At 37.4% G+C, this 12,713-nt stretch overlaps 1 protein-coding gene across 12 annotated transcripts; it reads left to right on the top strand.

Annotated features, from left to right (window-relative positions):
• On the top strand, positions 1 to 11,628 carry LOC128687272 (14 kDa phosphohistidine phosphatase). Of its 12 annotated transcripts, XM_053774628.1 has the most exons (6): positions 350 to 374; positions 2,211 to 2,275; positions 2,415 to 2,464; positions 2,591 to 2,653; positions 4,272 to 4,418; positions 10,998 to 11,628. In XM_053774628.1, the coding sequence occupies exons 1-6, from the start codon at positions 365 to 367 to the stop codon at positions 11,239 to 11,241; spliced, it is 579 nt and encodes a 192-aa protein (XP_053630603.1). In that variant the 5' UTR covers positions 350 to 364; the 3' UTR covers positions 11,242 to 11,628. The 12 variants fall into 12 exon arrangements, with proteins under 12 accessions (XP_053630604.1, XP_053630609.1, XP_053630603.1 ...); XM_053774629.1 differs by lacking the exons at positions 350 to 374; positions 2,415 to 2,464 and adding an exon at positions 1 to 66; XM_053774632.1 differs by lacking the exon at positions 2,591 to 2,653.
• The last annotated feature ends 1,085 nt before the right edge of the window (positions 11,629 to 12,713 follow it).

The raw sequence follows: 12,713 nt of genomic DNA, 5'->3' as shown, positions 1-12,713 counted from the left end.
TTTGAGCCGTTATAAATGAATACAGTCTCCTGTGCACGAGTTTCTCAAAGATTTTGGATAGCAATGGTAAGTTAGATATTGGCCTATAGTTGTTTAAGTCTGTAGGGTCACCACCTTTATGTATTGGTGTAACCCTTGCCATCTTGAGTAGTTTCGGGAAGGTGCTAGTCTCTAGTGACTTGTTAAAAAGTAATGAAATAGCATGCGAAAGGACATGGGCCGCTCGCTTGTACAGTAATGGTGGGACATGAGACAGATTCCCCGAGTTATTTTTAAGTGACTTTATAATCTCGGTGACTTCCATGGGCTCAGTTGGTGCAAGATAGAAGGAATTAGGGAAATTCCCATCTAGGTAGTCCCCGGCATGGACATTGGTATGTGGGATTTTACTGGCGAGATTAGATCCTATGATTGAGAAGAAGTCGTTTATCTTGTTAGCTGTGTCAGTGGGATGTAGTGGTGTTTCATTAGGTTTAGTTGGGACAATATTCTTGGTTTTTCTCAGTTTGTGGGTCCCTAGAATCTGAGAGAGTGTTTTCCAGGTCTTTTTTATATCTCCTCTAGTGTCTGTGAATCTACTGGAGTAGTATAGTTGTTTGGCTTTCTTTATTACTTTAGTGAGAGCTGATGAATAGTGTTTAAGAATATCTTTGTGTATTAAGCCCTGTCTATATTGCTTTTCATATTGGTGTTTCTTGTCAATGGATTTCAGAATGGTGCTGGTTAGCCATGGGCAACCAAGCCGTTTGTTTGTGATCTGTTTTGTTTTTATAGGACAATGTTTGTTGTATAGTCTAAGTAATTTTTTGTTAAGAAAAATGTCTGTCCAGTCATCAATACCATTGGCCTTGGAGAATTCTGTAGGCCAATCAACAGTCTCTAGGTCAGCTGTGAACTTCCTTACTGAGGCCTCGTCATGGAGTCTAAATGAGACTTTGTTGTATTCAAGTGGCGGTTTACTAATGTTTGTCAGGAGGAAGGTAGGGTAGTGGTCTGTAGTGCTATCTGTGATTATCCCTGATTTAAGGGGGGCTAGTATATTGGTCCATATGTGGTCTATTATGGTTGCACTTGTCTCAGTGAGCCTGGTTGGTTTAGTTATTGTTGGTATGAGAAGTGTGTTGTTCATATTGTTGATGAAATCAGTTACAGGCTGATCATCTAGTAAGCCAAGGTTGATGTTGAAGTCTCCAGCTAAGAGAAGGTGGTGCTTATTCATTTGTCTGTTTGTTATTAGTGACTTTAATTTCTCACTGAAATTTGGGATGTTTGTGTGAGGTATCCGGTAAATGGCACCGATTGTTATAGGCGTCTTAAGGTTTTTTACAGTAAAATTAGCAAAAATGTATTCCCCATATTCATCACTAAAGCAAGTGGTGCTAATACAAGATAATTGGTTAGAGTAATAGATTGCAATACCACCCCCAACTTGGTTTGTTCTGCAGTTGTGAATTGCTGTGTATCCTGGTAGAGGGTAGATATCTATTGTGTCCTGCTTAAGCCAGGTCTCAGTAAGAATAATGCAGGAGAAGGGTGTCTTTAGTGATTCAAGGATGTTGTAGTTAAGTACTGGTAGACTTTTAGCATTGTTTAGGATAGTGCTGGCTTGTGATGCTGTGTAATAAAGGCAGTATGACCCTTGTGGTTTAGCGCTTCTTTTTTTTGATTACAACAATAATAATAATGGAGACCTAATGGACCTCACCGGAAATAAGTTACATTGACTTTTTTGTGTTATCCCAGGTTCTCTACACACATGCTGCTATGTATGATAATCTATGTAACTGTATTTATGTATACCTGAATAAACTTATTCATGGTGTATATATATACACATCTGAAGAATACTACTCCATATTATATTAGTAAATAAGTTTATTCAGCTACAATTATGCAATTTTTTGAATGGTTACAATTGTTTTTAGTAATATATGTGTAAATTACTTGGGATAATTAAAAAAATAGACTTCTATTGGGGCCCTTGAAATGCCTTTTAACAGCCTAATATCCCGTAAAATTGCATGAAATACGTGACTTACGAAGATAAAAGAAATGTATTTTTGTATGGTCTTATAGTTTAATATGTATTATGTAGCCCATGGACACCTGGGGGGCTTTTTTATAGAAAAAATAGAATGTGTTTGAGTGAGGAAGAAGATGGTGGTCCTGCCACCAGGTCTAGTTTGTTGATTATTTAGATGATTTTACAGCGATTGCTGGGCCAGGAGCTGTACCAACTGTTCCCACGTCTGCCTCTATCTCTCAGTCACCGCTGGTGAGTAATTAATGTTTGTTAGCAGGTGGTTAATGAGGTTAATTAAGGCAATATAACGAGTCGTTCAGCTGATGCTGCCAGCAACTTGCTTCTGATTTCCTGTATATTTTTGGTGATTCTGCTGTGATTGCTGGGCCAGGAGCTGTACCAGCTGTGCCCACGTCTGCCTCTAGCTCTCAGTCACAGCTGGTGAGTAATTAATATTGTTAATAGGTGTTTAACGAGGTTAATTAAGGTAATATAACGAGTTATTCAAACTCTTGTGTCTTCCTGAACTTGCTTCAGATTTCCTGTATATTTTTGGCAATTTTTCAGTGATTACTGTGCCAGGAGCTGTGCCAGGAGCTGTGCCAACTGTGTCCACGTCTGCCTCTGCTTGTTAGTTACTGCTTGTTACCAAGTGATTAACGAGGTTAATTAAGACAGTCATATAACGTTTATCTTGGTGTATATTTTAATGATCCTTCTACTGTACCAACTATGTTATTTTCCTCTTCTGCTTGTTAGTCACTGCTGGTAAGTAGTTACTGCTTGTTAGTCACTGCTGGTAAGTAGTTACTGTTTCTTAGTAAGTTATTTAGGCACAGTTACATATTAAGTACAATTATACATTCAAATTCTAAATTTATTTCCATATAGTAACACGTGTTTAAGTTACCCAGGATAACCAGTCAGACACATAGTAATTATAATAAAAATTATAATCTTTTATTTACTACAAGTACATGATACAACTTATACAGACCATAGCTGACATCACCGACATACTACTATATAGAAAGTCGCTTGTTATGCTGAGAATTTCCCACAAATTAGGTCAGTTTTGTTCCCCAGGATGCGACCCACACCAGTCCACTAACACCCAGGTATCCATTTTACTGATGAGTGAACAGGGACAGCAGGTGTCTTATGGAAACACATCCTTAATGTTATCCAGCCATACTAGGGATTCGAACTCCGGACCTCGGTGTGTGAGCTGAGTGCTCTAACGATAGAGCTATGGGACTTATATTTTCTTTCATTTTTCCATCAATGTACTTGAAATGTGATTTATTTCAACTGGATTTGTTGAATGATTGTTTTAATACCATTTATTCATTTTGATACATTATATTTATCATATGGGAAAAAAAAGTCTGTGTTCAACTTCATTGGGTTATCCTAGGTTAAGTCATCATAATGTACTTTGTATGTTATGTGCCTAAATGCAAAATAGAACTCAATTAACGATAAAGTAAACCAGGAAATAAATGCGTTGTCTGGCGAAGTCACGTAAGTTTGAAGTCACCGATGCCGGAGAGTTATCCAGGTGTCAGGCTCAGTGACTTGTTAAAATGCAGCTACAAATTATCCAACACCATGATTTAGGTTTAGGTTAAAGTTAGTAAGTAGGTTTATCCAATATTATTTTATTAACACACAGGCCATTTCCCACCAAGGCAGGGTGGCCTAAAAAAGAAAAACTTTCACCATCATTCACTCCATCACTGTCTTGCCAGAGGTGTGCTTACACTACAGTTATAAAACTGCAACATTAACACCCCTCCTTCAGAGTGCAGACACTGTACTTCCCATCTCCAGGACTCAAGTCCGGCCTGCCAGTTTCCCTGTTACATAAATTATCATACATAACAGCATATATGTAGATTACCCTCCAGGATAACACAAAACTTCAAAGTGATTTATTTCCATTGGGGTCTTAGTAATATATTATTTAAACCTTAGAAGTTACAATAAAAGGAGATATATACATGTACTAGGAATAAGGTAAACTGAGTTATTTACATTAACATTAAAGAGAGTATCAGATCACAGTAATAGGTACATGTTTGTTAGCTATAAAAGAAATCAGTCTCCTCCCTTTCTGTAGTAACATTCATTAGGCACCTTTTAACTCTCTTACTGAAGTGGCTTATGCTAGGACAAGCTTTGACATGTGCAGGCAGTCCATTCCACTCCTCAATTGATGTATAATAAAAAGTGTTTGACTTTCTAGGTTGTGTGAGCCACCACGAGCCATGGCTTCTCTCCTGGGTAAAGTTGACGATGTAGACATTGACAGTGGCACCTTCAAGTACATCCTCATTAAGGTGCACCACTCACCTCCGGAAGGTACAGAAACCTCCAAGTTTATTACCCGAGGGTAAGTTAATCTTACTGATTTTACAGTCGTGGGGAAGTGTTTAAAATGCAATGCATGCTAGTGGCTTTCTTTTGTGCCTAATAATATTTTATTACATGTGAACTATATTATCTGTATACTGCAGAAAAGAAATGAAGTATTATGGTTACACAGTTCCTGAAGGGTAAATAAATACCAGTACTACAGTAATAATAAAAATAACAATAATATAACAACACAGTAGAACCCTTGTATCCATTGATTCAGTATCTGCAGTTTCAGTTATCCATGGTTTACTGTGGCCCACAATTACCTCTTAATTTTGCATAATAATGGACCCAAAGCATAAAAATAGAGAAGCTGGCAGTTCTTCAAGGCCTAAGAGAAGCTGTGAAGTGCTTCCCATCAGTGAAAAACTGATAATTCTCCACTTATTGTGCATAATTTATCAGTTAACCTTAATAAGAGGTATGTATAGGACTTGTATATAGGGTTTGCCACTATCTGCAGTTTTGGTGTCCATGGCAGGTCCTTGGAACATATCCCCCATGGATACAGGGATCTTGCTATAATTAGTAATATTTATTTCAGTTCATTCTACAGCAAAGATGCATTGAATTAAAGGCTCTTATTATACATAGCATTTCAGGCAAACTTAGACTATAACTGATCACTTGACACTAAAAAAATTAGTTAAGAAAATGAGGTTAATTCAAGGAATTGATTGGATGTTATAAAAATAGTTAAGGTACAGTTTACAAAGTATTTGCCAAAAATGGGATTATCAGCTTTGAAAAGGTTGGCTAGTACTTTTATAAGTTTACAATAAGAGATTAGTTAAAAAAAACGTGACTACAATATTTAGGAAGACAGTAGCTTGAGCTTGATTTTGGAATACATTAAGTGCATTGCAGTGTTTCAGTTCATCTGGTACTGTATTCCATAAACTAGCATAGAATTTCTGTAGATGTTCAGTCAAACATGAGGTACAGTATATAGAAAAAAGCTATTTACTTGGGGGGGGGGGGGGTAGTGCCAGGAATTGTCTTAGATAAACATCAGTGTTAATGAAGTGTTTTAAACATGTGGAGTCAACAGTAATGTGTATTAATGGCATTTATATTTAGTAGGTTTGGGGGCTTGTATAAGGGGTTAGTGTTGTGCTTGTAATTGTTCCGAGGGTCTGCCCTTTGCTGCGATATCTCCTAGCTTGGGGTGAGTTGCTTAGGTGGATCCCCATGTAAAGATTTTGTATCTTGAGATATGATTAGTATTATAATAATCATGGAGGAGCATAAACCCATAGGGATTATACAGTGTCTGTTAGGTGGGGGGTGGGGGGGAGGTATTCAGGCTCAATTCAGGGAACTTGTGCAGGGAACTTGACACAGTTCCCTAGATGAAGAGCCTCTCACCAGCATCAAGGAACCTTCCTTAGAGGGGTGGCAAATTTCAGCATTAACTGATTGATTGTTTATGTATATATATACGGTCTCTTAGTGGTTATAACAATAAATTTAGGAATCAGGGACCACAAGAGAATTGAATGGTATTAATGCATGCTATATAACATTTGTGCAAGAAAGGTATACAATACCGACAAGATGAAAGTTAAAACACATGTTCAACATCTGGTTATCTTTATTGTAGATGTTTCACCATCCAGTGGCTTTATCAATACAAATTCTAGGATATAATTAGAAGACAGTAGAACTATATACAGAAGATGAGGTAATCAGTTCCTCAGCCTTGGAGTTGGTGTTGAGAGCACCGGGGTAGTAGAGATTCTGAAGCAAAAGCAAGGAAACTGGCGTTTATATAGGCATCAGTGGATAGGGACGTGTAGCAGACAAGGACATAGTCACTGGTAGGTGGGATTCCCCAGTGCTTCAGAATCTCTACTACCACGGTGCTCTCAACACCAACTCCAAGGCTGAGGGACTGATTACCTCATCTTTTGTATATAGTTCTACTGTCTTCTAATTATGTCCTAGAATCTGTATTGATAAAGCCACTGGATGGCGAAACGTCTGCAATAAAGATAACCAGATGTTGCACATGTGTCTTAACTTCTGTATAACATTTATTGAGTTTAATTGTTTTAAGGATTACAGTTTGGCTCGTGATTACAGGTAATGACGATTCTAGCACATTAACATCTTTTGAACACATTCAATGCTTTTAATGGCTACGAGGATTACAGGTAATGAGAATAAGAATATGTTGTAATCTATATGCTTGCGGCAGTGAGAATATAAATATATAGTTTTATCATATTAGCTGTTGTTGGGATATGTTAGTGAGAGGTGGTTTTTTATGGTAGTTTTTAGCCCTTAAACTGTCCAAACATAGATCTACATTCACTCGCGTGGTGCTCCAAATATTTTGAAAAATAAAAAAATTGTTTTTGTCTTTTAAAATGATGAGCACATTTTTCTATGTTATAGGATTAAAAAAAAACATCGACTTCTGCCACTTGCAGAAGTGTTGCCAATATACCTTTTTTTCTCGTTTTTATTTTAATTTATATATTTTTTTTATGTTCTGATAATTACAATTTATAATAGTTCTTGTAATTTCATAGCCAATCTTTGTTCTGACACTAATATCAGGTACTGAAATAGTGCTCAAATAGTCACAGACACATTTACAGGTGAACATTAACACCTGCCTGGGTTATTTACTATTGTCTAGAAATATATACAAAGTATTTATAGGTCCCAGCAATGTTTTAGATACCCTGGCATATATCTTGAAGCATGTTGTTATGAAAGGCATCCCTATACTGTTGACAACCCGGTGACATTTGATAAATGCCCACTGCTCCAGCTAACCCTCGCTGTATTTGTTATCACTGTTACACACAAACATGTCTTGTCTCTCTGTCTATTTGCCTGTCTGTCTATCCATCCATCTGCCTGTCTGTCTCTGTCTGCCTGCCTGTCTGTCTGTCTGTCTGTCTCTGTTTATCTGTCCTTCTGTCTGCCTGGAGTATACATATATTACACTCCTCAAAGAATCGTATTATGACGTCTGTTATAAGCTCGGTGACATTTGATAAATGGGTGCTCGGGGAACCCTGGCTTTATTTGTTTTCACTGATACACACAAACATGTTTCTGTCTATCTGTCTGTCTATCTTTGCCTGGAATTTTTGGGTTATCCTAGGTAATTTACACTGTGTTTAATAACTGTACGTACTTATGTGTGCATGTGATACAGAGATATAGACAGACAGATAGAGATATAGATAGAGACAGATAGAGATATAGATAGGCAGAGATATAGACAGATAGAGATATAGACAGAGAAACAGCCAGAGACAGCCAAAGCAAGCCGGCCAGCCAGCCTGCCGAATACATAAGAACATAAGAAGGAACACTGCAGCAGGTACATGTCACCCCCCCCCCTGGCTAAGACCCATGACCCACCTAGTCAGGTCACATCCACTGAAGGAAGGAGCATGACATCAGACATAGTAGCATAAGCTAATCAGGTCCAACTCACACTCACTTATGTATTTATCTAACCTGTTTTTACTTTCCTCTTAAAATGGGAGTGTTAATGTGACATGGCATCAGTGAATCCCTTGTGTTTGCCACGCTATTTGCTCTAGCTGGCGCTCAATTGAACTGGTGCTCCCACAAGGTACTAAGTGCTCCCAGATTTTTTTAATAGTGCACACACAGAGTGCACAGACCCATTCTTTCATGTCTAGGCAACTCAAGCCTATTGTGCCAAATTTGGAGGAATGAAAAATAAAACGTTGATCTACGTTTGGAGCACTACGCGTGCAAACGTAGATCTATGTTTGGACAGTTTAACCCTTTGACTGTCGCAACCCCCAACCCTGAGGTGTCTCCTGGTGTCGCAAAATTTAAAAAAAAAAAATTATTTTTTCTTATGAAATGATAGAGAATCTTTTCCCAATTGTAATGGCACCAAAAAAAAAAAATTTGATGGAAAACTGACGGAATTATGATCTCGCAAAGTTAGCGACCTCGGCGTTGTTTACAAATCGGCGATTTCGCCCACTTTGAGCCCTATTTTCGGCTAATTCCTTTGTTCCAGTCGCCCAAACTCATAGCTATTTCTTTAGAACTCCATTTTTTCTATCGACTGAGTACAAGAAACTGCCCATTTACCGATTTCAACTACCTAATAATGTGGTCAGAAATTTGCAATTTGGCCAATTTCACGAAAACTAAAAAATATGACAATTTCAAAATAAGGTCCAGAATGAACAATGCAGACATTCCTGGCTCTAAAATAACATTTTCTTTGTTCATCAGTCATGTCTCCAGGCCCCTCTGATATTACTCTTGCTTTCTATTTTGAATTTTTATTCAAACAAAAAATAGAAGACTTACTATTATGCAGACTACTGCAATACTGTAATAATTGTATAAATAACATCAACCCATTCATGACTGCATATTAGAATGGCTAGTTGGACATTTATTGAACAATGGCATCATTTGTTTACTTTTGAACATTGGCAAAAATCAAACATTTCCCCTACTTTGAGCTCCATTTCTAGGTTCTTTTTATAGTAAAATCAATCAAAATCACGTCTAATTCTATAATATGTTTTCCATTCTATCAAATGAGACCAAGAAAACGAGAATACAACCATACATACTATACGAAAATAGACCACAAAGTCGGCATTTTAATTAAAAAAAACGGTCGGAGTTTTTTTTTTTCTCATTATGCACTGTGTGCTCCAGGATTTTTTTTATATAGTGCACACTGACCACACAGACCCATTCTCTAACATGTGGGCCTACCAGCTTTCTCCTGCTTGATTTGAAGCCGCTAGAATTTATGAGTATACTGTATATACGTCAAACACGGTACCTCGTAAGACGTATATATACGGCCACGACAGTCAAAGGGTTAAGGGTTAAGACGCTGGCAGAGAGGAAGGTGGCTCTGGAGATTTCCAGCACGGAGTTCCAGATCTTGGGTTTTTTTTTTATGTGCATTGTGTTTTTGGACTGAAGAAGCCAGTGGCTAATGAAACATTTCTTCAGTAGAGAGTCCCTGATGTTGCACAACTGTCTCAGTCTTCAGAGAGTATTTTGTCATAGTATATCAGTATTATTCAGTACTGACAATATGAATTAGACACAAGTTTTGCCATCCAGTGGCTTTATCATAGACATAAAATGAAGACTAGAAATATATACAGCAGATGGTGGAAGATGCAGTAAACAGTTCCTCCGCCTAGAAGCAGGTGATGAGCATCATAGTCTTAAAGTATTTTGTCAGTTTTCAGAGGGCTAGACCTTCATACTAGTTCACTTTTTTAAGGGAATTTGATCATCAGTAAACTCATATTAATGTGTAATTCAGTCATCTTCGTAAAAGGCGCTTCAAATAGTAACATTAAATTCTACATCTGAACAATGTCAAAAAAAAAATTCCCTAAAACACATTGGCTATAAAAATAAATCAGGCTAAAAAATGAACTTTTTCTCGTTATTTTTACATGTATTTGTATGTAACATAGTGGTTTTAAGCTGTGATTTGATAATGATCCAGGATAGTCCAAAACATTATCATAAATTTTTTCTCCTAAGTGTGGGTTTTTAGTCTTTAGTGCTTTAGAGCATTTGTTTTTCTTTAAGTTCAAATGTTGATTTCACCCACATTACTGTATTCAGAGCAGCATGTAGGGATAAGGTAGAGTAACTTTATTGCAGGTCTTGAGTCTGTTGCATTATACAGCAAGGTCTTGATTAGTTTGAGTTCAGTTAGTGTGAATTTTGAAGGGTCGTTGAGGTGGTTTGGACATGTAGAGAGAATGGAGTGAAACAGAATGACTTCAAGAGTGTATCAGTCTGTAGTGGAAGGAAGGCGGGGTAGGGGTCGGCCTAGGAAAGGTTGGAGGGAGGGGGTAAAGGAGGTTTTGTGTGCAAGGGGCTTGGACTTCCAGCAGGCATGCGTGAGCGTGTTTGATAGGGGTGAATGGAGACAAATGGTTTTTAATACTTGACGTGCTGTTGGAGTGTGAGCAAAGTAACATTTATGAAGGGGTTCAGGGAAACCGGCAGGCCGGACTTGAGTCCTGGAGATGGGAAGTACAGTGCCTGCACTCTGAAGGAGGGGTGTTAATGTTGCAGTTTAAAAACTGTAGTGTAAAGCACCCTTCTGGCAAGACAGTGATGGAGTGAATGATGGTGCAAGTTTTTCTTTTTCGGGCCACCCTGCCTTGGTGGGAATCGGCCAGTGTGTTAATAATAAAAAAATTAATTAATGCTAGTTCCCACCAAGCTCTTCAAACTGCATGCAATAATTGCACATACAGGTGCTCCTCGGCTTGTGATATTTCAACTTTACATTGCAAAAATAATTATTTGGTATGTAGTTACAGTAATTATTTGTTTATTTACTTATTCAGTGGCAGTAGTTATTTATTTCCTTATTTAGCACATTGTATTCATATTTGACTTATGACATTGTCAAGTTACGATGGGTTTGTCGGAACTTAACCCCATCATGAGTCAAGGAGCACCTGTAATTCAAATAATGTGACCACTTCACAAGATTCCTTATTCGCACTAATCAAGACTTAACAGTATTTATATTTTACAGGTACCGCTCTGCTAGTTTCCACTCTGATGTATATGATCAAGTTGTCCCAGGAATTGAGAAGCTGGGACTGGACTGTGAGTGTGTAGGTGGAGGTCGAATCCAACACAATCCAGACACCAAAACCATCGAAGTTTATGGCTATTCTCAAGGCTATGGTAAAGCAGACCACAGCATTACTGTGGGTTTACTCAAGGCAAAGTATCCTGACTATAACAAAATTACGTTCTCCAACGACGGATATTAAGAAGTTTTAATTGATTATGGACAGAATAATGGATTAAATTGACAGGATGTATTGAGCTAGCAAAATATCCTGGAAGAAGTGTACTATTCTTCAGGCCTATATAAAAACATTAGTGGTAAATTTTATAAGTTAAATACAATATCAAATATTCTCATCTAAACTTTCTTGCACTACATCACTTGGAAGTTCATTAATATTCAGTACTGTTACATTGGTTGCCCAAAATTCTGGATATATGAAATACTTTGTTGTATTTTTATATAAAAAAAGCATAATGCTGTAATACTGCGTCAGTAATGCAACACCTCACCCAAAGATAATTTATTTGCGTCTGTCTTTCATGTACGTACTATAATCTGTTATGATGAATAAAAAATGATCATCTAGGCTATTTGCCTGATTAATCCACTTATTTGGAGGAAAGTTTTGGTAAAAAAGTAAATTATTCAAGATGGTTACATTTGAGTACATTAAGCTTACCAGCACAAGAGTGCAGTAAATAGTAGGAGGGATATACCCAAGTATTGTATCGGCTAATTTTGACAGTATTGGCCTAAAATTGAGTGTTGGCAAATATTGTTTCATCCCTAAATAGTAGCAGTAGTACACTGGTGTATAAAAAGTTCAAAATCCATATGGGTCATGCATTTTATTTTTAATTGGGGAGGAATACTAAACCTATAGGCTTTATGTAACATCTGGGGAATGGAGGGTACTCGGGTTCGATCCAAGATAGGGAAAGTTATGTCCAGTTTCTTGAGTCAAGAACCCCTCACTGGTATCAAGACACCTCCATAGAGGGGGGTATGGATTATACTGTACACTGCTATACAGTAGTATTACTGGACTGTGATTCCTCCCATTTTCCAGTTTATAAATACGTACAGTACAGGCAGGCCCAGATTTACAGCACTGTTATGGCATTTCGTTAATGTGATGGTTTACAGTTATATCCATTTTTCATTTATTTGGACTTCCTACAATAAATATACAGCCTCTCCTCACTTAACAACAGGGTTCTGTTACTAAGAGTAGGTCGGTAAGCGAATTGGTCATTAAGCAAGGAGCACAATGTATTGGTAGTGGGTTTGTGTCAACCATCTTTAGATATTTTTTTTAATGTCACCTTTGCACTATTTATAACATTTTTAGTATACTGTACTTTTAAATGTTTGTACAGTAGTGTACTGTATACTGTAATACACTGAATAGAGGAAATCAGCTCTAATATACATTAATTAGATCTGCACACTGGTTGGAGAGCTGGTCATAAGTCTGAGTGGTTAGTATTATTATTATTATAATCAAAAAGAAGCGCTAAGCCACAAGGGCTATACAGCTGAGTGGTTAGTAAACGAGTACGTTGCTAAGTTAGAATTAGAAGAGGCTGTATTTACCACTCGCTATAGGCTAAGGACGAAGATATTTAAAGATAAGTAATGTGTGTACTGTATATGCATTTTTAGGCTTAT

This window comes from Cherax quadricarinatus, chromosome 62 (assembly GCF_038502225.1).
Source record: "Cherax quadricarinatus isolate ZL_2023a chromosome 62, ASM3850222v1, whole genome shotgun sequence".
NCBI classification, from domain to species: Eukaryota; Metazoa; Arthropoda; class Malacostraca; order Decapoda; family Parastacidae; genus Cherax; species Cherax quadricarinatus.
Note: the sequence above shows the minus strand (reverse complement) of the source record. Positions and strands in the feature narration are given on the sequence as shown.